The 25,751-nt window shown below is 48.1% G+C and overlaps 1 protein-coding gene across 1 annotated transcript; it reads right to left on the minus strand.

The window, feature by feature from the left end:
- Positions 1–216: 216 nt before the first annotated feature.
- Positions 217–25,328, minus strand: LOC144099375 (uncharacterized). The gene is made up of 18 exons (XM_077632615.1): positions 25,155–25,328; positions 24,875–24,904; positions 24,547–24,744; positions 23,986–24,044; positions 23,335–23,700; positions 18,250–18,341; positions 17,787–17,952; positions 16,974–17,146; positions 16,843–16,913; positions 16,643–16,759; positions 15,274–15,515; positions 14,965–15,112; positions 14,479–14,609; positions 13,797–13,929; positions 12,281–12,426; positions 10,304–10,488; positions 7,614–7,776; positions 217–582 (listed from the first exon to the last, which is right to left on the minus strand). Exons 1-18 carry the CDS (start codon positions 25,177–25,179, stop codon positions 313–315), a joined length of 2,715 nt encoding a protein of 904 aa, XP_077488741.1. The 5' UTR covers positions 25,180–25,328; the 3' UTR covers positions 217–312.
- Positions 25,329–25,751: the final 423 nt, after the last annotated feature.

Raw genomic sequence — 25,751 nt, forward strand, 5'->3', positions numbered from 1 at the left:
GAGTCAGCCGGACCTAGACCAGTAATATCGGCCAGTGCGGTGCTCAAGCTCAAACCGTCTGGTCACCGCTGTTAAATTCATGCGGGAGGAGATGCATGGGGCATACCGTATATTTTTGAAAGATAATTATGGCCCCTTTAACGGTCAAAACACAGCTAAGAAGCAAAACGACTATTGACTGCCTAATAATTTTTTTTAATGAGATGGCCTGAGTGGAATGTTTCCGTTCCACACACAAGAAAAAACGAAAGCTACCGAAACGTCTCCGTGGAGACTAAGTCCGCGGAGGCAGGAGTGCACGCCCAGCGGCCGTCAGTCATTGATATCGGCAGCTACGCTGCTGGGCTCGCCAACGCTGTCGTCGGACATGAAGGTCTCATGGAGGCGCGTGGACGAGGGCCGCTTGCGGCGCAGCGGCGACAGCGGCGCGATGGTGATCTGGATCTCGGGGCGCGCCTTGGCCAGGTTCTGGCGTAGCATCGAGTGGCTCATCTTGTCCGCGGGCTGGTCGTCCACGTGTGTGAGCACGTCCCCAGGGAACAGGTTCTGGCCCACTGTCTGCACACGCACGTCCTTGGCGCGCTGCGAAGGCCACACCCGAAAGTGAGCAACAGTGAGGGGCAGTCTACGTGACAGCATTCCTGCCTAATCGCAGCAAAATGAGGCAGCAGCACATGTGGTCGTATCACGTGAGTCTGCATCACGCGCAGTACCGAACAGACGACTAAGCTCTAGCACTCAAATATCAGTGTGGGCTAGATGCGGACGACATCTGGATGGTCACATGGTCGCCTCACTTGGTCGGTGATAATCTGGCCGCTATCATTGCGGAGTGCGCAGCAGAGGTAGCGGTAGGATGGTTCCACAGCATAACGGAAAGCTATCTCAGGGGACGAAAGATCTGATTAAGAAACGCCAAAAGCGTGAAAGCATCTAACTCTACAAACAAAATAAATCTGGCAGAGCAATGAAAAGTTAATAAATAAGCGCAAGGTAGCCGATACAAGAAAGTTAAATGTGGCAAGAATGGAGCATGCTCTAAAGAGCGGAGGTAGCCTAGAAGAGGTGAAGAGGATGCTAGGCGTAGGTAAAAACAAGATGTATGTGTTCAGAGACAAAGAGGGCAACGTCATTAGCAACACGGATAAGGTAGTTAAGGTAGCTGAAGAGTTGAACACAAATCTATACAGTTGCCAGTGTGAACAGAACGTTAATTAGAGCCAGCAGCGCACATAAACGGGACATCATCCCGCCGGTAACGAAAGAGGAAGTAAAGAAAGCCTTAGCAGCAACGCAAAGAGGGAAAGCAGCTTGTGAGGATAAGATAACAGTAGATCTTTTGAAGTACGTAGGAGAGATTGTGCTAGAAAAAATAGACAGAAAGGAGACGTCAAGGACTTGAAAAATTAGACCGATCAGCTTATTGTCCGTTGCCTACAAGGTATTTACCAAGGTAATCGCTAATAGAGTTAGGACGACCTTAGACTTCAATCAACCATATGATCAGGGAGACTTTCGTAAAGGATTCTCAACAATAGACCATATTCACACTATAAATATAAGCGCAGAATATAACCAATCCCTATATATAGCCTCCAATGACGACGAGAAAACAGTTGACTCAGTGGAAGCCTTGGCAGTCATGCAGGCATTGCGGAAATAAGCTGCAGAAGAGTCTTACATGAAAATACTGGAAGATATCTACATCTGATTGCACAGCTACCATAGTCCTCCGTAAAGTCAGAATAAAACTTCAATAAGGAAGGTTGTGAGGCAGGGAGACGCGATCTTGCCCAAAACCGGCTGTTTACAAGAGGTATTCCGAAGCCTGGCGGGAACAGTTGAGGCCAGGAATTATTGAAGAATACTTAATTGATCTGCGATTTGCTGTTGACATTGTCTTGTTAAGTCACTCAGGAGATTAACTGCAAGGCATGATTAATGAGCTAGACAGGGAGAGCACATGTGGGTCTAAAAATTACCATGCAGAAAAGCAAAGTAATGTTCAACAGGCTCGTAAGGAAACAGCAGTTCACGGTTGGTAGCGAGGTGCTGGAAGTGGTAAGGATATGTATCTACCTAGGGCTGGTAGTGACAGCTGATCCTGATCATGAGAGGGAAATACCTAGAAAAATAAGAATGGGGCGGAGCGCGTATGGCAGGTTCTCTCAGATCATGAATGGCAGTTTGCCAATATCCCTCAATAGAAAAGTGTAGAACAGCTGTATCTTACCGGTACTAACCTATTGGGCAGAAACGTGGAGGCTAACGAAAAGGATTAAACTTAAGTTAAGGACAACGCAGAGAGCTATGGAAAGAAAAGTGATAGGTGTAACATCAAGAGACCGAAAGCGGGCAGGGTGGGTGAGGAAACAAACGCGGGTAAACTACATCTCAGCCGAAATCAAGGGAAAGAAATTGGCTTGGGAAGGGCACGTAATGCGAAGTCAAGATAGCTGCTGGTGCTTAAGGGTTACGGAGTGTATTCCAAGAGAGAAGGCAAGCGTAGCAGGAGGCGGCAAAAGTTAGGTGGGCGGATGAGATTAAGAAGTTTGCGGGGATACGGTGGCCGCAGCTGGCAAAGGACAGGGTTAATTTTCCATGCAATGGGGGTAGTCAGGCTGATGATAATGATGATAGTCTGCTCACTGGCAGCCTAAGAAAGCGAAGTCGTCACGCCTTCGACGACGACCGCGATAACGACGATAGTCTGCCAATATCATGCGCTTGAGATAGCCAGCTACTAAGAGACATTCTACATTTTAACTTCGCTACAACGAAGTCGAATGGGACCCATGATTTCTTCGCGGTAGCCGGTGCTTCGTTATATCCATAGGTGATCTTGGCCGCGCCTGTCGCATGTCAACAAGCCTCTCGTCCCCGTGTAGACCATGGACAACATAGTTAACGTTTAGTCTGCAGCCGACCTGTGTTGAGAGTCGGCAACTCGCTCGCAAGTGCCCCCCATAAGGTCGAATATACCGGCAGATTTTTTTTACCGCTTATAGATTTTAACTATAAAACACATAGTGCAGCAAGGTGGCAATTACGTGCGTGATAGATGCGAACTAAAAGGCGAATAACTGACTAGTTAAGTTTCCAATTTTTGGTTTAGGGTTTTTGGTTTTAGGGCTTTTTGTCTTGGTTTTTTTGTTTTTGTTTTAACAGACTTTTTAACCTTTCGGCCACCTTTAAACTACAGAATTGTTGAATGTAATTTTCTTTTTACGTGTTTGGGCCTCTACACCGCAACGTTTTTATCGTTCTTTTACTATCGCTTCCATCAGTTTTAAACACTCATAACCCCCTTTTGCGCCATACTTTCCAATCCTGTTTAATCCTTCATCTGTTTCTTCTTAGATTGCGTGACCGTGCAGCTTTTATCGGTTTTATCGCCTTCACCCTTCGGTCCTTCTCAGCTTCAGGTTTTTATAAATTCATTATTTGGCGTGACTATCCACTGTTTCCATGTGACCGCGCATGCCTGAATGTACCGCCCCCCTTGCTGCCACCTGATATATGTTTGTACTCCGAAATAAAGATTCAGTTGATAGTCAGCGCCCGTCCTTGTGCTTCCATGTTTGTCTCCTGTCCCGTACTTAGCGCTGTTCCTTCACCATGCAATACCAACTAGCCCGTCAACTCGCTCTCGATATACATAGACACAGCGCGAGAAGGCCAGTCAAGTTCTCTTGCGGTTCGTTACATGCCATCCTCGGAAAATTTTACTTCGCCAAAATGGGATATGGAATGCATGGTCTTCTATGGGAGCGTCAAGAGGAACAGCTTTTCTTTTGTTATAAATTATATTTAATTATGTAATTACTAATCATTGCGTTATAACAAGGTACTAACATATTTGAAGCCTGCTACCTCTTGACGCGTACCACGGAGGCTCTGGTTTTGGGAGCCCTGCAGCCTAAACTACAAGAGTTTCATGGGAAGATGTGCAAATAATCTCCAAAATAACTGCTTCAAAGCAGGTTGGCTGACACAGGCTGGCTGCGTGACGTCATGGCCTTCTGTTGTTTTTTTTCTTGTCCACAATGTTTTACAATCGTTGAACAGTTTTCAGCTTACTAACATTGAAAAGTTTTCCGTGTTTTGCGTATTGGTTTTCCTGGAGATCTAACGGTGCTATCGAAATCTGCACCAGCAAAGCATCTTTATTATCAGACCTCGTGTTTTGGATAAGTGAAAGCACTTGGAAAATATCATTTTGCTCTATAACTAGAAGCAACAAGTACCAAGAATCAAATGCGAGCGATGCGAGCGGCGCCCCGGCGCGGGTTTGGTGACGTTTGTTTTCGCGATTAATTTTGCTTTTTTAAAGTCCCGCATACTATATGCCGAGGCCCGCGGCTGACACTGATCGTTCAGCACTCAGTCATGATGACGCAAGTAGCTACTACCAATGGCAGAAAAGCGTAAGAATACATCGAGAAAACGGTAGCAACAAACAGAGCCCTAGGGCACCCGAGCACGACAGTGCACTGAGGCCCGCTTATTCTTGTAAGGACTGGAAAGGAAGATAAAAACAAATATACCTCTGCGGAGCCCAACGCAAAAGCTGATTACACAACCCGGCTAGCGAGGAATGACAGATAAGGGCATTAAAGGAGGCGTCTTGTTTGAGAGCTTTTCTTTTGTGAATACTGCGGGAAAATGTAAGCTCAAATCAAACCAAAAAACGGGGAAATGATACAAAATGAAGTTTCCAGCAGTGTGGCAGATTGGCGCACGTGGTTTCCCTTTTGGCTGTAGTAACGTGATTGTGGTAACGTGATCTCAGGGCCCACGTCTCCTATATCTGAGCAACAAAGGCACTCCTGAAGCGCGAAAATTGGGAATAACTTAGAATTTCAGCATTAGCGCATACCATAACGTGCCGCAAATGGCTACGAAGTATAAAAGAAGGAAGATAACATAAAGTAAAGATAAAAAACACCGCGTCTGCTCTAGGCTTCAGCCCGTGTCGTTAGTCGTTCCCCTCAGGAAATACGGTTTTTTTTTTTAGTTTCCCTCTTGCTTGCAGCATCAAGCTTCGAAGTTGCTACTAGCCGACGCGAAATAGCTCTGGAAAGTTCCTCCGCCAAGTGCATGTAAATCGGTCACACATACGAAAAACGAACGAACTCCGTCGTTCTTTCTTCAGAAATTAGCAAGTACGTGGAAGCGCTGAGGTGCCACTTGAAATTCCATACATGCACCATTTCTTGTCTCCCCATCTAGGCAGCATAGCGGTGCCGACACCTATGTTTACTCATATTAATTTACACTCCGTCAGGCATCCTTCAAAGAATCCCTCAACAAGAGGCACTGACGCTGATGACACCGGCACTGACGTCGTTCTCAGGAAAGACCTCATAACCTACTACTGGATCTAGACGAGCTCGAGAAGGAATTTCGCGTTTTGCACGACTCGAAATGCAAACATGCAATCGATCTGCGCTGACGGAAGTCACGCAGTGTTGCTGGGAGGACGGAGAAAGAGAGAGAGAGAAGAACTTTAATGAAACAGGAGAGGTCTCTTGGAGGAAGGATCCGGACAGGTATTTACAGATACTTGAAAATGTAACGCTTTAAGGGCAACTTCTAAACATAGGAAGCTCTGCTGGAGAGTCTCCTTTCGATTCACGTTCTTAGGAGCATCGCCAAAACGCAACGGCGATTATCAGTGTACATAATTTACTAGGCAAGGAATAATTGCTGTCCTTTGCTAGCCTCGTGCGTTTCATCTGTCGGCTGTATTATGCTTTGAAGCCGCATCTAGGCAACATCGACTTGGCACATCGCACCCGCACGAAAGTCGCTCGAAAGTGCGCAACGGCTCTTCTACCTTCTCACATTTTTCCTTTTAATTGCTTCCCTACCACTCACTGTGCCGTGATCCTGGAATACTTGGACCGCTCTATCCGCCGACCTACAAGGGCGTAATTTTTCTCCTTGTTACTTTTGAACGTTTAGAAAATTCCAGAGCACATACGGTTTAGCCCAGCCACACTGGTCGTGGTAGAGGTCACGAATTTTTTACCTCTGGAGGCGAAAAATAAATCGACTTGGAATTTGGTCGCTTCAGAAAAGCCTCTCCACATGCCTCGAGGCAATCTCACTGGAGAATTCTGTGCTTAACAGTAGCTACCAGAAAATTTTGGGTTGCTCCTTAATTGCCTATTTCAATACCCCAGCTTGGGCCGGCTGTCCGAAACGACTGAATTATGCTTCTACTCACAGCTGGTATTTCTCAACCAAAAATGGAAGAATTTAATGCATGCTCAAACTTGTGGTTACGCAGAAGTTGAACTGGTGGATCATTTTTGCATCGAGCAATTTTTTTTCCAGACCTCATCGGTCTGACTAGGACAACAGTTTTTGTTTCTTCTTGTTATTTGCCAGCGGCTGCCGCGACTCATAGCGGTTCCTTCTGGCTTTTCGCTTCAGTAGTCCAATCACGAGGCGCAGTCATAGCACAATCAAGGCCGCAAGAGGCATTCACACGAAACTCAATCTTACAAATAGAAATTTTCCACAAAGACTATTTTTACGTATTTTGTGCCAAACGAAAGCGATGCCATTAAAGGAAGAATCGTTCATGATTTTAGTTCATATGGACCTTTTGTAAATGCGCCACGTTCCACCCTAAGGTACCCTACAAGCCGACAAACTTCCTTCACGATCGATTGCTTAGGTCTTGCTGGCCATGCAACTATTGCGCGTGGTGCAAGGATAACAGACTTTAAACTCTTTGAAAGGCATGTAACAAGTCGACGCAAGCTTCTGTCTCTTCTGGTGTAAAAGATACTGAGGAGGAGGTAGAGGCCTGCCACTTCATTTTTTTTAAATATATATAGAGGTATAAGAGCCAACTCCTACAGGTATGACAGTCACGTGGGGGTGCTTAGCCTCGCTCAGCGTTCGGCACATTCACACGCAGCGCAACCGGTGATTCATACGTCAGTGTTACAGCAGGCACAAGGCACAAGAGTAGTTACTTTACGGGGCACAATGTAGTACTAGCGGTCTTATTCAAAACTAAATGTGAAAACGAAAGAAAAATATGAGTGCCGGCCGCGGCAGCTGCTATCTGTTACCTTAGTATTAAGTCACAATGCATCAAACGCATTAAATCACCAATGCATTAAAATAATATCCTACCATTTTCAGCCCACATTGCAATGCAATATTTTTTTCCGCATGAGTCAGATTTTTTTTTTTCACATGCTTTATGAGTACCACGACGCTCTCTAGCTGCGCTTCCTCGAATGAAAGAAGCGAGGATAACTCCGGCGCCGTATTCTGCAAGTATTCTTTTGAAATAAGGCGCTTTTGGGTCTGCGTCATTGGCTAGCCCGCATTTAATGCCAGAGCTGACGAACGATATTGCTTAATAATTTTCAGCCCTAACATCGCAAACGGCAGCATGCAATGACAACGGGGCAAAATGATGAATCGAGGAATAAATCGCTAGAGAATATGGCCCCCGTGTTGGTTTCCGCTGCCGGCGGCGTTCTACGTTAAGGAAGGTTGGCACGCGCCCACACTGGGCAGGCAGTGCCCCTGTAAACAACGAGAGCTCCAGAGCAGGTTGCGATTGTCTGGATATCGGTGCTTACCTGTATGATGTGCACGCGGCTGAAAGCCTTCTGGCTCTGGTCCCAGGTTTTTGCCTCGAAGGTGGTAAAGCCATACCAGGCCCCTTTGCGGCAACCGGCTCGCACCAGAGACAATGTCAGCGTCTGGCGACCACAGGACTGAAGGATGTTGTTCATGTCCTGCCTGCAAAGGGAATTTCATCGCCTGCGGAGTTCTGTCTTTCGCGAATGGAGGTTTAAGGCCCGTTACTAATGTTTACTGTCGGCGCCTGCTGTAGAAGTTCGAGAGCCCCACGTTACGTCACTTCACGAGGTAAACCTGCAACAAATTTTCTGAAGCCTCCGCGACGCTGAGCGATCCGGTGGGACGCCATGCGACCAGCCCAAGCCGGGAGCAGGCAGGCTAGCGAGCGGAAAAAGAGAGGGACAAGAGAAGGCTTGATTCGACGTTTTATGGCTGATCGTAGAGGGCTTTGAAAAATTCAGGAAACGTAGCGCCAACATACGCTTGCGCTCTCGCTCCGACCACTAAAGCCGTGGCTTCGGATCTTTTAGATAGCTGTTACATTGACCTCTAAAATGAAAATAATTTTGCACTTAAAGAAAAAACATTATTGCTACAATATTCCAGCCAAAAATACTCAGTTCATAAAGTAGCTAAGACTGCTGAAGTTCGAGACATCGGTATGAAGATAATTCGCAACACTGGGCATTCAGTTCACCTTGCGCAAATATATCGAGTTATACATAAAAAGATACATAGAAAGTCAACTAGTAGGGCTGTCTTCCTAATTAAAACTGCACATAAAGCTATTATTTTCTGGACACAAGAGCAGATTCCATTTATAGCAATGACAGTCTATACGGACTTTGTGGTGCTGTTACTTGCTCCCTATAAGTTGGCACTGCGAGGTTTTCAAGTTGTTTTGGTCTCATTCATTTCACGCATTCTTTGAGTATAACAAACACAACTCAATATCTGCATGACATTTTTCATTGCCCTCCTTGTTGTCACTGCTGTGGCTCCTTACAAGAAATGACTATACTCGGCGACAGAGTTTCTTAGCAAAGAAGGCAAGCCTACAAGGGCGGAGCATCCCTAACTCTCATTCCGCCAAATAGCTCGGCCGCGTGACGGTGTGCGCCTCGCCGCCTGGCGCGTTGATCTCTTCGCTGTTGCTTCAGTACGCCGCTGGTGTATCTGTCGCCATCTATGGACGCTTCTTGTAACCAGACATGTCTAGCGAATCCGCTGTAATCAAGAAAATGGTGTTTTCCTTCAAACATTGAAAGCTGGTAAATACGCTTTAAGTACAGAATACTAACCAAACACTGTGTTTTAAGAGAGAACTGATTACTGTAAGCGGTGACAATATACGTATGTACATTCAGCTGCGTAGGAACACAGGGCTTGTTTCGGCTCCCTTACTTCTGCTCTACTGCCAGAAAAAGTTGTCGTCGCATATAACTCCGTTCTAAAACGCACGTGTAGTACTGTCCACCGTAATTGCTAGTACTCGTTCAGCCGCTCACGGTAGAACAAAGGGGGGAAAATTGTTCTCGGGAGGGCGGGTAGCCGCGACCGTCCGCTGACCGCCGTTTCGACAAGATGACTTTCCTTCGATCATCCCGCAGAGGTTGTTCCTGCCCTTGGCTCCAAAGGAAGAGACGGTGGGGTGAAGATGATGGCAAGAGAATAGAGCTTTGTGGGAGAGAACCTGGGAAACTATAGTGCATTTGACATGAAAAAGTTCCTGCCGCCGATGAGAGGCATTCGTTGGTCAGCGCACTGAGGCTTCCCATCCTCTGACATTGCTCAAGTCTGTCTGGTGAGTGCAGTTGTCAGCCTTTTTTTTTATGAAATACGCGTCTTTAGCGGACTGAACTCTTTACACTCTGTGGCACGCATTACGAAAATTTTCCGGTGCGGTGAGTTTCGTTATATTTTCTTAAACAGAGAGTAAAAGGTGCAGATTACCATTGCCGCGAATTCACAAGCCAGAAATCAACAAGTGTATTCACTAAAAACGGGCCTCTTAGTTGCATTGTATAACGACATTAGCAACCTTGAAATCCCCATGGAAGGCAAACGACCTTCAATGTCCTTTCATTCCGGAAACCACTCTCACGTAATGAGACACGCGGAGACCTGAAACAGCGGCTTTAGGATCCGTACATGCACACCACCTTTCCCTTTCGCATGCTTCCTTACATGAACTCCGCACATTTTCATCAGCAATTGTTAGCCATTGTACTGCAGAATATGTGTCTGCGTCCTACGTTAAAATGAGTACATCGCTTGCGTTTGGTACATCGCAAATTCACGACACTTGACGGCCAAGGGTTAATAGGAAAATAGTATTGTATGCAATCAAACATTGGCCGAAATAAAGTTTCTTATCGTTGAATTTTGCAGCGCACATGGCAGGTAGGCAAGTTTTAATTTAGCCTGTAGAGAGACAGCAGTGATATCAGCGCATTTGTAGATATCCGAAGCACCTTTGCACCTACAGCCACGAGAGTGAACGCGAAACACACTGATTTGCGTGTTGTTAAAAAAAACAAGTGTTGGCCACACGTGGACAACATTCGGCTGAGTTTATACAAGTTTGCGCGTGTAGTCACTTGGCGAGCTGCTTTCGCGCATGCGCACGCTCTTACTTGCAAGCTGCGTTAATCGCAGGTAAGCTGCGACCCGTGCAGTGGCTCACCTTGTGTTCATGATCCTGTACGGACTCGATGACAGCACAGTGAGCACGAGCTGGTCCCCTGAGGAGTTCATGATCTTCCGAACGATGTTGAGAGGGAGTCCAGCGAGTTTGGTTCCGTTGACGGCGACCACTACGTCCCCAATGAGAATCTGGGACCTTTGGGCAGGACTGCCTCGCTTCACACTCTGTAAAATCAGCGATGGCTGCGTTTCGGTGAGGGAGAAATGCAAAGCCAATCGTGCACTGGGGTGGTTGCAGTGCACGTTGAAAGTCCCCTACGAGATCGAGATCATTAAAGTCTCTACATTATACGGCCACGATCACCGTTTCGTCAGCTTGCAAAAGTCTTTCCCCCGTTATCACCCTCACACGATACGCAAGATGCTGCTCCTAACTTTAACCAAAGCTTTAAGCCAAAATGGTACATATAGAAAGAATAAGATTCAAAACGTGTATTGCAACCCGTCGCCTGCCTCATTTGGGAGTATTACTTTTTTACTTCATTACGAGCGCAGTTTGTAAAGATTTATGTAATTTTACCCTTTCAGGATAGGTAAAACCTTCCAGTTCGCAGAGAGAAACCCCCAGTGACGTCATTTTTATAAAGTCGGCTTTATTAAGGGCGTCAAAAAACGATCAGGACATAGAGTGCGGGAATGAAAATATGAGTTGCATGAGCGTCTGATTTGAAATTTCTCCATGTGGCAGCGCGCACATACACTGGCCGCTTCCATGCCGCGCCCAGGTGGGGACAGCCGGACACTCTACCAGCAGTTTAGGCAACCTCCGCAGTTTCGCGAATGTGATTCACTGCTTAAAAAGAAAAATATTCATATAAACGTGACTTTTTCTTCACTAACAGTGCTATTTTTCAGTTTCTATTACAATAAGAAAATTTCGGCGCAGACGACGCCTGCTAAACGTACTCCTGCCAAAATTTTCGCAGAATGCGCTGGCACATTCTTAAACTTTGATTCGTGATACATGATGCGAGTTCCCTGGCTTTGTGTTTGTACCAACGCTACGTTCTGTCCAAATTACTGAGCCAGCCACGCGACGCCATGTTTGACAGCTTCTTGTGAAACACATCACCATGGACAGTGCATTGCGTTGTGGCACACTGGCGGCGGCGGTGCTTGAAAAGCAGCCTCGACGCCCTGCTCTAAGACCATCATCCGCGGTAGTTTTCATCGAGGTGGTTTTTCTCGCTTGGGGTACAAATTACTGCCTGAAAACTGAGCTGGAAGTAGAAATCCGGAAATGAAGCGCTGTATTAGTAATTCGAGAGGCAATGCCCTTCTATTGAGGTTAGTACAGGTTGCCTTAGGACTAGGCAATACAGAAGTATGAGCAGGGAGACGATATTTGTTCACATGCGGCTGCAGTGCAGAAGGCATTGATCCTGTTCTGGTAGACAGCAAAGCTATACACCCGGATATCAAAGAGAAAATGGTGAGCCTTCCAGATGCTTTGGCTTTCAGGAATAGTGAAAGAAAAATTAACACATCAACAGAAGAGACGAGGAAGAGATGATCGGAGTACTCGCGGCATAAAATAAGAGTGGAAAAACTGCACGAACCGTCACGTAAGTATAAGTAACATAGCTCAGAACTTATAAAATAGCTTCAAATGGGGAAGAAAAACACAACAGGATTCAAAGTAAAAAAATGGGGGGGGGGGGGGTCGACAAACAATAAACAGAAACTTTAATGAGGAAAGGTGGCACTCGCACCACCATCCCGATTAAACGATGCTGCCAATATCATACGTATGTATATATGTATACACAGCTTGGTCCGGCATACTGTACCATTTAAGGTCAACCAAATTTCGTTTTGTGCATATACTCTGACTGCGTCAGCCTCTTTAGAGCTCGCTTGTGGACGGCATCAAGTTCACACACGCTGAAACTGTCAGTATAACGGCGGATGCACGAGCTTTGTTGCGTCAGATCCGCATTTCGGGTTTCGCTCTCACCTCGACAATGTAGAAATTGGCCCCTCCTTCACCCGTCACGGCTTCCAAGTTGACTCCGAAGCTCCAGAATCTCCCGAAACTTTTCTTCCGGAATAAGATCAGGTCGAGCTTCTCGGTCGCTCTGCGGTTTCGGCTGAACGTGTCCGCTGCGAGATAATTTTTTTACGCTTTCTCAGAGCTAAAGGTGTCGTCGTAGCTGAACACTCTTGCGCTCATCTGCTGCTAAAACAAAATGTTGCGCAGTTGGGTTAGAGTCAGAAGAGATGCACATAGGAAAACAGCGAATATTTTGCGCACCACCGTGAAGTGTAAGCTTCCGCTTAGTCTCACTAGTTAATTGCGAGGTTCACGTGATGACTGCCTTCTGGTGTAAACCAGGACACGAGGCCGGCACGGAAGACTCGCCATAGAAAGCGTTATATTGCAAGGACTCTCTGACAGCAAAACAGCACTACCTCCCCTCCCCCTCGGTATCCTGTATACTAAAGCGAGCACCGACATATTCCCTTGAGCCCCCCTCGCAGTCTACCGCTTCACCAGGCCCCCAGATCGCCCTACCTGGTCCCCACTGCGGGGACTTCCCATCTTTCACGCGCATTCTGTGTGAATGCCCCACAGCCCAAGAATCTCGCGCAAATGCACTCAGCGCAGCACATACAGCCCTTCATCCTACCATGCTACACCTTCATCAATGACTGGCTCGATCCCGAAACCAAACAATGCGTCACCATTATTCAGGCTCGTGTCCAGCACTTCCGTAGCGCGCTGGGCGAGAACTGGTAGACGGCAACTGTACTGAAAAGCTCCGGACTGAGGGATAATGTTCAATAAAATTTATTCCCTCTCTTTACAGCAAACAGGCTTTGAAAACTCCACACGAAAGCACGAAGCGCACGGCTGATTAGAGATTAGCTTTCACACCTTGGCTTTCGTATTGTTTGCTACACTGTCATTGGTCGGTGATAGTGCCGACATATCAGGAACCGGTCACGCACTTAGGGCTGTAGTCTTACAGTCTGAATCGTGGCTGCTCAAATGTACCCGCCTACCTTTATTATAGCCTTGCAGTGTAGCCATCGCGACTGAGGACACAGCGCACGGAGCAGTTAGGATAGTAGCCTCGGCTATCCTCTCGATCGCTATTGTAGTTTAACAGCGCACTAGGATTAGATATTGGGTCAAAAGATGAACGAACAGTTGTGCGATTTGCCCCTCTGTTGGCTCAGACGTAGGGCACTAAGCCAAAATGACGCATGCAGGCTACTCTACGGTGAGCATGCGCCCCGAGAATTGTTTGAAGGCAATACGCAACATTGCTACTCGAAAACGAGGTTTTCCATGATGGTTATTAGATGATGGCGATTAGCTGTGAGCGTACGCCTGCTGTCTTTTTGGTTATATTACTTTAAATCGTCCCACATTCAATGTTAACAACGTACTTACAGTATAATAATGTTAATGACATACATTATTCTTTATCTCAAAATGAAAGCGTCATCGAGTAGCATATGCTCACTTTTCGAAAAGCCGGTAAATCCGTAGTTTGACTCTGCGTCGGTCGTCTTCTGGTAGTCTATTTCCGACGATGACATGTTGGATTCTCCCATGAAGGACTCGTTCACAGACACAGGATCATCGCTCTCTTTCACCTGAAATTTGGCAGAGCGTTTTCTATAACGTAAAGGTTCTTACCGTCCATTCAAATACATTGCATAGCCTTGACCGCAAGTACGTAATTTCGAGCGCTTGTAAGGATGCATGCAGCATGCATCGGTTCCGTGTGTATGTGCACTAGAAATGAGATTTTAGTGACCAGTTTCAACTAGCCCAAATTTAAAGCATTCATTATTCAACTCAAGCGGCCCCGTCTCGCTCCTACGGCAAAATGGGCAGTTAATCTGGAAAGCACACATTACTTCTTTGTCATCACAAACGAGCCTCTTGAAAGCACAGACTCCTTAATGGCATGAAGGCGATATGTCGTACGCATTGCGTTAAAAAACTGGGCCCATTCGGGTATGTCGTCTGACTAGCGCTACCGTACGGTACGGCTTCATAACAATGTGCGCGCGCACAGGACTCTGGGGCTGCCGCGTGCATTAGGAGGTGGTCCAGAGGCTGTGACGGCCATTGTGCCAGGTGGAGACTTCTTAGCAGTGAAATTCTGCCAATTGACCGTCGTGGCGTTCTACGCTCACCATAGAGGAAAGTTTCCTGTATCCCGACGAAGCGTATGTGAAAAGCGGCCGATGTAGCGCGCTGTCCATGTCGGTGAGCTCCTCGATTTTGATCAACTTCCGCTTCTTGGTCGAAGTCGTCGCTCCGGGAGCTGCGATTGGGCGAGCAGTAATCAGTAGGCTTTTATTTCTCGTACTTGCATCGTAGCAATCCACAAAGAATATCGCTTCATCGTTTTCTCTCGCTCGATGTCAACTCTGCTGCAACGCCTTGAGCTAAAGCCATCGAATGGGGCCGAGTCTCACTTGTGCGACTTAATTTACGCTCTTGCCACTCCTTTTATGCGTGAGCAGTTTGAACAAAACTAAAACTATTCACGATTGATCTCAAGCAAGGTATTTCGGTTTCTCGCTCCTATTAATACAGCGGTGTTTTCAGAGGCTCTAAATGCGTGGCACACTTCGGCGTCATGTTAAAAGAAAAACATGTTGAACTGTACTTCTTACAGAGGTTCAGCGTGCTGCGTTCAACCGCGTTGGTGCTGGGGTCTGAGGGCGGCGATATTTGCATCAGCTCGTAAATGGCAGGAACGCTGCAAAGGCTGTTGGTTGTACGGAGCCGGTTCCAGTCGAAGTCGTCGAAGAAGGAATGCGACTGCATTCGAAGAGCGGGTTGCATTAACAGTAGCCAATTATTATGTCGGCAGCTTGCAGAAACGCTGCGCGGAGCGTGCGCTAATGTTCGACGTACTACAGCATATCTGAAAGAGTGACGGTGCCAGAGTCCGGGAGCGGTCGGCACCAGTCGCAACGTACCTTGATGTCGCGGTACTGCTTGGAGCCCAGCCGTTCGACTGGGTTCTTCTTGAGCAAGAGGTAGACCATGTCCTTGGCGGTGGTGGTCGCCGAATGCGGGTGTTCGCTCACCTTCGGCCATTTGAGCGGCGACGCGATGATGCGGTCACGAAGCAGCTTTTTGGTCTTGCCTCGGAACGGAACACGGCCAGTCATGAGCTTGTAGAACACCACACCCGTGGACCACCAGTCGCAAGCGCGGCCTGCGCTTAGAGCCGTGTTCCCTGAGGCACTGCCGGTGTTCAGCACGCAACTGTCGAGCACATATGCGAGTGAGACACAACCTTTTGACGTCTCCTGAGAGAGATAGCCTCATTCGTGTTTTGGCGCCGTACATTCAGGGTTATCTTTTTAACGTTTGAAGATTTTTATTTTAAAAACAGTGAGAGGTGTGTCGGTGTGGTCCGTGCCGGTTGATTATAGAGAAAGGCGGACATTATGTACGTGAGAGAGCTCAATATTTAGACGATTAACTCAAATTAACCGATCAACTTCTTTATTTAGCGTCACGAATAACGTTTGAAAGCTCGTTAAGTTCGATTCCTTGCAATGTATATTTATAAAATAGCGTCGCTCGAATTTATTATGCATTAAATACGGATGCCGTTTATGTATTGGATGAGGCCGAAGTACCTAGTTGCCTTTTCCGAGACGACCCTATGTGCAGTGGCGCCATGTTATAAACATGAAATATGGAAAAGCCTACTAAATGAGCTTTCAAATGCGTATTTATAACGCTTGTCGATTCAGAAAATTTTGAAACTGGGCTAACCTTCGATGTTGATGGCTTTCAATATCACAATATAACCTCGTGCCCTAAAATCTAAAATAGAAAGTTGTTTAATTAATTTTAGTTAATTATTGTGTAACATTGGGCTCTATCACGTACACAATGTCCGCCTTGATTTCACCTGCACAGACCGCATCAATGCATCTCAAGCAGTTCTTAAAATAAAAATCTGTAAACATAAAAAAAATCACCCGGTATGTTTTGGGGTTACAGCTTTTGCATGGTTTTGAGATTGTATATCATTTAGATAATTCAACATAGCTTTGTTAAAGCATTCCTATCCTAAGATCATTCTCCCTCCGTCCACAACAATTGTTTACTGTGAATCTAGGGCAGCATCAAATCAGCAACGGCTAGGAGAACGGAAGTTTTGAGATGCGTGCTCCGGCTAATAATTATTGCACTTCCCAATAGTGTATGTCATTCCATTGCTTCTCGTTAAAGCTCTGACAATGCATGATTTGATTTAAGCGCATAAACTGCACACGTTATTAGGCAGCGTGGTTCAGAGTTAAACCAAAAATATCAGCTTCGTCTCACCATAGGGTCTTCGCTTGAGTATTTCGGGAGCCATATAAGGAATGGTCCCGGCGGATTCTCCATCCCTGAATTCGAACGGGGTCCGCCGGAAGTAGCCCCGCATGACACGTTTCGTAACTGCAGAGGTAGAAATGAACGTGTCAGAGCTACAAAAGTAAACAAAGAAGATAAATACCTCTCGTCTCTGTTTCTGTACTCACAGTGTCCAAGGCAAACTTTATTGGTGTCGAAATCTATGAGTTTTACTCTTCCTCCAGGAATCATAAGCATGCTGGAAGAGATGCGAGGAATGAGCCGATTAAGAACGCAGTGAGCTGAGCGCGGAACTCACTTGGACACTTTGATGTCCCGGTGCAGGAAGCCCTTGAGATGCAGGTGCTCCACGGCTAGGACTAGCTGGGCCATGATGACGCGCACCTGGTCTATGGGCAGGAACACGGCGCGCTCCACCACGCGCATCAGGTCCACGCCACACACGTACTCCATCACTGTCACGTACGCGTCCTGCGTTCCAGTAACCACTCAGTGATACCGCCTGCGTGGCCTCAAGAACGTGGTGGAAGTGCTGCGGCGGGAATCTCTGCGCTAAAGTCGCCCGACGGGTACTCCCAGAATAGGCAATGAAAGATTACATGTAGGCAAGCCTGTTATGCTTAGCGGCACTGGCAAGGACAGATTTAATTTTTTTTGTCTTCCCACCTTTGTATTTGTCAGTACAACTCTATTGTGCCATTAGGCGGCATTATTTTCCTTTTTTTTGACCAACCCTTTGAATTCTATGAGCACTGAAAGGAGAGTGGCAATATGGAAAGTTTCGTTCCAAGAATATGTGCACTTGAACTGGGACTTGATTTATCGATAGCTTGAGAAACAAAGATCGGAAGACTTCTTCCGACAGCACGAATTCAATTCGCAGGAAAACCTAAGACAAAAGAAAGTGTTTTTTTTTTCTTTGACCTCAAGGCCACTTACAATTAGAAGGTTTCCGAACCTCAGCCGCTGTATCTACGCAGAGCTGCCCTCCCAATGCCTACTCAGTAAGTGAAATTGCGCGAATTAGCTCCACTGGCCGCTGTACGTCGGCCATGCACGTCGTCTAAAAACCACCAGCAAGTGAAGCCTGCGCTTGCAGTAGTTTGCATACCTTTGTGGCGAAGCAGACGTAATACTTGACAAGAAAAGGGCTTCGCACGACAGAAGCAACCACTTTGTCAATGCATGCTTGCTTGGGTCGGTTGAATCTGTCCGATGCAATCAGCTTCACAGTGCAGATCAAGTTGGCCGGCTTGTATCGTGCCTTGTAGACGGCCCTGGTTTACGAAAACCCCGAGTTCCCGAAGTCAGAAGTGACGGTCAACACCACATGTCCAAATCGGACATTTTGAGCCGTTAAACTGCCATCACTGCTTACAACCTCAGCGTAAGCTTCGCAGGCTTTGTGAAAACCAAGCTTATCAAATGCAGCACTCAATTTTACGACCTCTATCTTCCAATCTCGGGGGGGGGGGGGGGGGGGGGGTTCGTGAAATCAACAACCTATGGCTGAAGTGGATGACTGTATTACTTCAGTTCCCCTGTTTATTTCTGCTTGACTTCTCTTTACTCACCCAAAACCGCCTGCTCCGAGAAGCTTCACTGGCTCGATGTCTCGAGTCTTCGGTATATAGTCGGTGAACGGCGGCTGGTCATCAATTCTCATCTGTCGTAAAGTGAAAAGAGGGCACAGGTGAAATGTCATTGAAACAGGCCGTCTAAAATCAAATGCTGCATGACGTGGCTCAATGGTTAGGGCGCTCGACTACTGAGCCGGAGTTCCCGGGTTCGAACCCGACCGCGGCGGCTGCGTTTTTATAGAGGAAAAACGCTAAGGCGCCCGTGTGCTGTGCGATGTCAGTGCACGTTAAAGATCCCCAGGTGGTCGAAATTAATCCGGAGCCCTCCACTACGGCGCCTATTTCTTCCTTTCTTCTTTCACTCCCTCCCTTATCCCTTCCCATACGGCGCGGTTCAGGTGTCCAAAGATATATGAGACAGATACTGCGCCATTTCCTTTCCCCCAAAAAAACCAATTATAAAAAAAACCAATTATATGACGTCGGCCAATCAACTAAGCGCGCAGCCATCGAGAAATTGCTATGTGCACATGCTTTGGGCGAGACTCAATAGCGAGCAGGCTGCATTAGCAGTGCCGCAGATTCAATTTCGAAACTGTCAGGTGGCATCCCAAAACAACAGACACGCTATCGCGTTTCGATTGTTGACGGCAGCAAACATGCCTCCCGTGAATACTGCCGCGCTATGAAAGATTAAAGTCCCTAAACGACTGGCACCACAAAACGAAATGTAGACACCCTCGAGGCCTAGAAGCGGCGACAGACACTGAAACGCGCAGTCTAAACTAGGATGTTCGAATATCTCTGTGAGCAAGTGTTTAGGCAACACGCTAGAGGCAGCGATCAGCTATAAGTTCGTCTTCTTGGTGTCACCCACGATCCATAAACCGTCACCTGGCGAGCAGCATAATTTTAGCATGAGGCCACCACAGTTATCCACAATGTGTTCTACAGCAGAGATGCTCTACTTCTATAATGCAGCAGTGAATGTCCATTGACCGAGACATGTTCTAAACGGAACTGTCAATATGTCTAACCAACTATATCTAGAGGTTGGGCTATTTTCATGCTACCCTGCTAGTAAACTGCTGTCTTGCGCAGTGCACGTGGGAATTTACAGTTACGAGCCACCTTCGATGAACGAACTGTTTACGAGCTGCACCAGCTCACAGTTTCTACAGCTTGACAGAGCTCAGTCTGCAGAAGCAGCTAAACATATTCTGTTTTGCGTATCCAGAGTTCTTATTCATTCCAACAAGGCTTGATGCTGGCTGCAGCTAAATATATGCAGTTAACAGGATCCACCCTGCCCTAAGAGCATTGTTGCAGTTGTTTCCTATCTGTGCTTCAAATACGGCATTCTGCACTATAAATTCTAAATGCCATGCGTACAGTGCTCCTTTATCTTTTCTAATTGGTGTTTAGTTTCAAATTACCTTCTTTGGATTTTTTGCTCTTCATTTATTTAGATTGGTTTAAGCTAGTGACAGCTACTGTAGGACAGGCATTCGTTAAAATTTAATGTTTGTTTTTCTTTTGGCTCCTGCATAAGAGACACAGATTGAGGAAACAAGGTCATTGTGACATTGCTGAATAAGGCGGTCTATGCTTTGACAGCCTAAAAGCGCTGTGCGGTACCTTCAGTTCCTTGAGTGCCGCATTTCATACAGACGGCGCTGAGCCCATAAGAATAATCTCTCAAAAGACTGGGAGAATTTGCCGTTAAATTAACGTAAGGTACGCGCGCGACAGGAATTGAAAAAGTTTCGATGTTGCTTAAACCCAAAATTCGAGCAATACCACGCAGCCGGCGCTAGGAGCACCCCTACAAGGTAATGATGATGATGATGATGACTTTTTTACGGCACAAGGGCACCCGCGGCTAAATAGTGCCATGGTACGAGGTAATTCCGTCCACAGTAAATCTTAATGATGGTTCTTTCCCTTTCTTCGGAGGTGCTCGGCTCTCTCCACTGTTTGTGGCGATTCGGCGGTAATGAAGCGAGAGGCAAAGACGCAGATGAAAAAGAAATTATTTACAAAAAAAAATGACAGGACGGTTGCCACTGGTTAACGTGAGGTGCAGCGACACCTGTTAAGATATTTATACTTTGCGATATGTTGCGGTAGAGAATGCGATAGCGACCTCGCATCTTTATAGTTCTAGGGCGCTCTTTTTAGTTTTCCACACGTAGTCGTTTTTCGTCTAGGTCTCCTTTCCAGTCTGCCGCTCTAGGAGCGCAGCGCCGCCGATGATCCTTTCCTCGGGCGGCGTGTTTCGCAGCAGCTGCCGCAGAAGAACCATGCTATATTCTTCTGCTCTCGCCATACCCTCCCTCCCCCTTCGACGGTAGCCGCGTTCTGGATGGTTACCGTGGCACAGCATTCCTACACTCTCACCACACCCTTATCCTCTCGCCACAGCCTGCTCCTTCCACGGCAAACACCTTCCGGATGGTTGCCGTTGCACGTAGCCAGCCACTGGTTGCACCTTCCCACGCTCTCGCCATAGCCTCCTCCTCCTTCCAGGGCAACTACTCTCCGGGCGGTTTCCGTGGCAACGACCGACCGGTTGCGCCTTCTTATGCTCCCGGCATACCCTCCTTCTATAGTAACCATCTTCCGGTTGGGGATTCCTCCACTCTCCCGATCATCTCCTGCTTCCACGGTAACCATTCTCCGGATGGTTCCTGTGGTAACCCCCCACCGGTTACGCATTTCTCTCCCACGTCATACCTTCCTCCTTGCACGGTAGCCAGCCCTCGAGTGCTTCCCATTGCAACGCACCCACCGGTTACGCCGACGACAGACAACATTCTACGACATATACCACTGCTACTACTACTACTACGACACGAAACCCAGGAACGGGCGCTTCACACCTATCGCTGTAAAATATACAAAGCCAAACTAAGCTGCAGCATAAAAGTCACACAGAGAATTACAAAAGCTCTAACTTACGCGAAATTGTGTCACACAGAGAAAAAACTCTACAGGCCTTACTTTTCGACTAAAAGTTTTAGCTATAGCCTAGGTGCTGTAAAATTACGTGCTAAGCACGGAGCCTCTAGCTAGAATGCTGTTTGATGCCTTTTCTTGCGTTTCTAAAGCCTTCGGAAATGAAGATGTTTGGGCGGTCATTCCCTGAGACCCGCCCCAGGCTTCAATCAAGCAATGAAATTCTCATACAGCACCTGAAGGTTGGGCAAAACCTCGAACCCAGGCTCCTCATGAAAAAACAACATACTACAACGAAATATATGAAACGCCTCTCCACACGTGGGTTTCTCCCTTTCTATTTTGCTGCCTGCAGTGCTTGTCTGTGACATCTAGTCACTGCTCGCCCACCACGCTCACGCGCTTGATATTGACGGCGTGCATTTCCTTTCCCCAAGTCCTCCAATGTCGTCAGCGTGAGACTCACGGGAGCCAGACACTTTGGCTAATCAGTTACTTCGGCGCCGATGGCTGCGGCGCGATGGGGGAAGCCGCCGTGAGACGTTGGGGTCGTGGCGCGTCGGACGCGAGAGACGTCGCGAGAATGCCACAAAAGATAAGTAGAAGTATTGCATATCCCACTGCTTTCCTAGTTCCGACGACGAAGCCACCTGAAAAGCTGTTTGGAAGGGGGCAGCGGGTTCATTCGGACACAAACGATTGTCAACATCCATTTTTCGTTGCGCATCGCGCGGGCTCCTTCCTTGGTGCCCACGCTTAGGCCGGACCCGCTTTCATTGTGTAAGAAGGGCACGCCCGTCATCGCGACGCCGTTAAGCCAATAATGACTTCGGTATGCAGCGCTCTTTTGTGCACGCCTACATAGGAGGCAGGGAGCTTCCAGAAAGTTCTGCGATGTCCGGAGCAGTACAGCGACCTCAAGCGAATGTAATGAAAACAAAGATAACGAGGCCGTGGATGAGACGGGGTCTTAAGACATATTTTTCAAGCATTTCATCCTAAATAAGCCGAGCACCAGGCCAGGGGAAAGCTTGTAGCCATTGCAACATCTGGGGGTACCCGGTGGCACTGGGGATCGAACCTCGTGCCTCCGGCATGCGACGCGAAAGCTCAAGCCACTGTACTAAGTTGCATACATCAGGTGCAACGCTGTCAAAGCTAGCGCCCTTGTTTGCGCTGTCTGCACCCGCGATCAAAAAGTAGTGCGTTTCTTGCGGTGAGCGAACAGCATTAAGTGTTTTGCCTGCAGGCGTATTATACATGATACGCTTACCACGAGCTTGAATAAAGGTGCTTTTATCGCTGACGACAAGCTGTCGCCTTAATAAGTCGTGCCATGGATCACTCGGCCGCAGAGTAGGCGCGGAGTAACACCTCTGCATTTATTAACGCGACAGCGTTAAAAGCCCCATTACACAGAAAATCCGGCGTCGGCGTTGTCGGCGTTGTGAGCGAAAAATCACGAGCGTGACTCTGGCAGGTGGTGCCCAGAGAGCAACGTAGAAGGCAGGTAGGCCACCTAGGCCACGCGACCTTGCGGCATCATCACAACCGCCCCCCGGATAGTGAGCAAACTGCCTACCGGGGCAGGTGGCAGTTAAATTAATGATTGGTCGCTCTGAAAGAGCAATTAGGACCGCATAAGGTCCACCGCTGAGAACACCTGTCATCGCAGAGCAGTGGCGAATCGCTTAACCGCTTCGCCAGGAGAGGCATGAGGACTCCCAAGGATCTATGAATGTAAAGTAGAGAATGACCTTCTATCGCGTCTTACTGATATGGCGGGGCTTAAGTGTGCCCGCCAATTTTTTTTTTCTCACGGACTACTTACGTGCCTTTCACAACGTTGCACCTGATGTATGAAACGGAGTATAGGCCACCGCTGCGGCAGTATCACTACACGAGCTGCATTTCGCATTCAAGGGCCTCAGCCATAAACATTTAAGCCTCGTAGTATCTAAGTTCTTCGTAGTGGAGAACTAAAGTCTATGTACAAAACTCGTGTAGAAAACTGCAAGAATTAAAAAAAGAAAGAAAGCTACCTTAAGCCATAGGAAATAGCTGCTTCGTGTGCAATACACGCCACGACACAGCGTTCGCGTGCGTAATTGGTGCACAGACCTTGTCGGTGCGCGTCACTACGGCGTCACCCACGGCCATCCAGTCAGTGACGGGCACCTCGGAGATCTTTTCGAGGGAAGTGGCCAGCTCGCCGACGATAATGGTGAGCTTGCGAATGACCAGGCCGAGGCTGCGTGCCGTGATGGGCGCCCGCTTCAAGCACAGGCTGTGCAGCCCCATCAGGTTCTCGACCATGTCGCGGATGTCCTGGTACGTGATGAACTGCCGGTGCAGCTTCTGCAAGCAGTCCTGCGCGGCCAGCACCGACTGTTCCTGGCAGAAGTGCGACAGCGGGTCGCGCAGCAGCGACACCTTGTTCTCGCGCTTGATGAAGAACTCCAGCAGCACCGTGGTCACTTTGGGGATCTGCGCCAGTGCAGAACAACGCTTGCACTGTTCGCCGCACAGGACAATACAACCTCCGAGCTGCCCACAGCATCGCTGTCTAGCAATACTGCTGAACAATGGACAAGTGAGGTGGAGGACATTGATGCCAATTGTCGGCCCGATTGCCCCAGTCAAGACGAGGAGAAAGGTGTTCCAGAACTTATAGCTTTAAGCTTTGCAGAAAGGTATGGTTGACACCTGGGTCAAGTCAAGACATCTAAGGGGCAAGCCGTTGTTACCTGAGCGAAGTGAAATGCGTCTCACCCGAGGAAACAAGGTAACCAAAACCTTCACCGCCGAGCACTTCTTCTGCCGCATCATCTCTGCAAAAGAAAATGCAACACACTACCGTTAATTACCGCGAGCGTAAAGCGCGTGTGCCCCCTTTATCCCCTTGCCGGCGGGGTAACGATAAAATGAAAACGTTCTGCCACGTACCACCTGCTGGAAGAGTTCCCAGGCCAGCATACTAACGGCCGGAGTGTAGTCGTCGCACGCGTGTTTGGGCCAGGCTGCTCCGTGAACCAGCGCGCGTGGGAGCAGAAATGCTCCTCGACATCTTAATACAGCAGCAGCAATCATTGCACCGCTGCGCGGCCGCACGCTCACTGGGTTCACGGGAGCCTTGGCTTGGGAACTTGAGCGGGTGGTACATAGAGCTGAGAGGCGACGCGACCATCTGTCAAACTCTAAAAAACTGCCCGCAGGTTGCGCCGGTGCTTTGATTCAGAGGTTCGTAACACATAGGATTAATGAACTCTGGATGAGGTAACGTGCGTATCGTTTTCCCCTGTTCCCCGCCAAGCGCGGAGAGCGATCGCGTACCTTTGCGCTTCTGAGGAGACAACGCCGTCCCCTCGGAGCTCGCGCTGCTAGCCTCGTCCTCTTCTGAGCTGCTCGAGGTCGACGTCTGCGGCGAGGACCTGCTCACCGAGCTCGCGCTGCCCGTGTTGGTGGTCGCGATCGTCGACGTGCCTCCCCGATGCCGCGCAGACGTCGTCATGTGCATCGTCGTCGCACCGTCTGCATCACAAGGGCGGTGCACGGCGTCGCTCTCATGTCGGATGCCGTGTCCCACCTGAATGCTCGAGCCGGTCGCGTGGAACTGAACCGGCGCCTATATAAACGCTTTCCATGGCAAGTAAATACTTACCGCCACGGTTTGAAAGCCTTTCGGAGGTTCCTGCGAGAAAAAAAATTGTCGTTGCTCAGCGTTATACTTTCAAAAATCCCGCCACTTCGTTTCACACTATGGTGAGGGCTAAACTTCATCGCTAAACCGAAACAGTGACCGCTATCGCACTTCAAGTCTCCTAGGAGGAGTAACCAGCTTTCGATATCTTATAGCGACCGTTGGAGCTGTGCAGCAAGCGCATCGCGCTGAGCTGACGTCAGCGAAAAAAACGTGGCACCTCCAGTGCCTCAGCACCTACCTCCGAATTTGTCCGAGCCCGGCATCGTAGCGTCAAGACCGGTGCGGCGTGGCTCAGAGGCTGGGGTTAGCCAAACGTCCTGCCAGCAGTCGAGATGAGCGACGTCCACAGCACAGGTCTCGGGGGAAGCTTCGGCAGAACATCAGCTGGTGCGCTGACAGCGCGCGCCTCGAGTGCCACGCTCTCCGTGCAGCACGGCTGATGATGACATCTGGTGCCCCAAACGGAGTAACTGCCGCTCTTATGTCGTCTGGTTTAAATTGTGCATTAAAACGAGTGTTACTGTTTTTAATGCTAATAGTGCCGACTTGTTTGAATACTGAATGTTAACCTAAAAGCACGCGCAGCAATTACAAACAGAAAAAAGTTGCAAAGGAATTCACGCGCGGCAATCCACTTGCACGCGACGTTTTCAGAAGTAAAGAAAGTGCGTAGTGCTTGCTGCCGCTAGCGGGAAGGCGTTCTTGCCTCACTGTCGCTCTCTCCGCCTTAGTACTTCCTCGTCTACAAATGGCCGAAGAAATCGACCACACAAAATCACTTCTTCGCCTAGCTAGCGCTTTTATATGGCTCGTGTCTAGAACCCGGATAGAATTG

Source organism: Amblyomma americanum, chromosome 1 (genome assembly GCF_052857255.1).
Source record: "Amblyomma americanum isolate KBUSLIRL-KWMA chromosome 1, ASM5285725v1, whole genome shotgun sequence".
Lineage (NCBI taxonomy): Eukaryota > Metazoa > Arthropoda > Arachnida > Ixodida > Ixodidae > Amblyomma > Amblyomma americanum.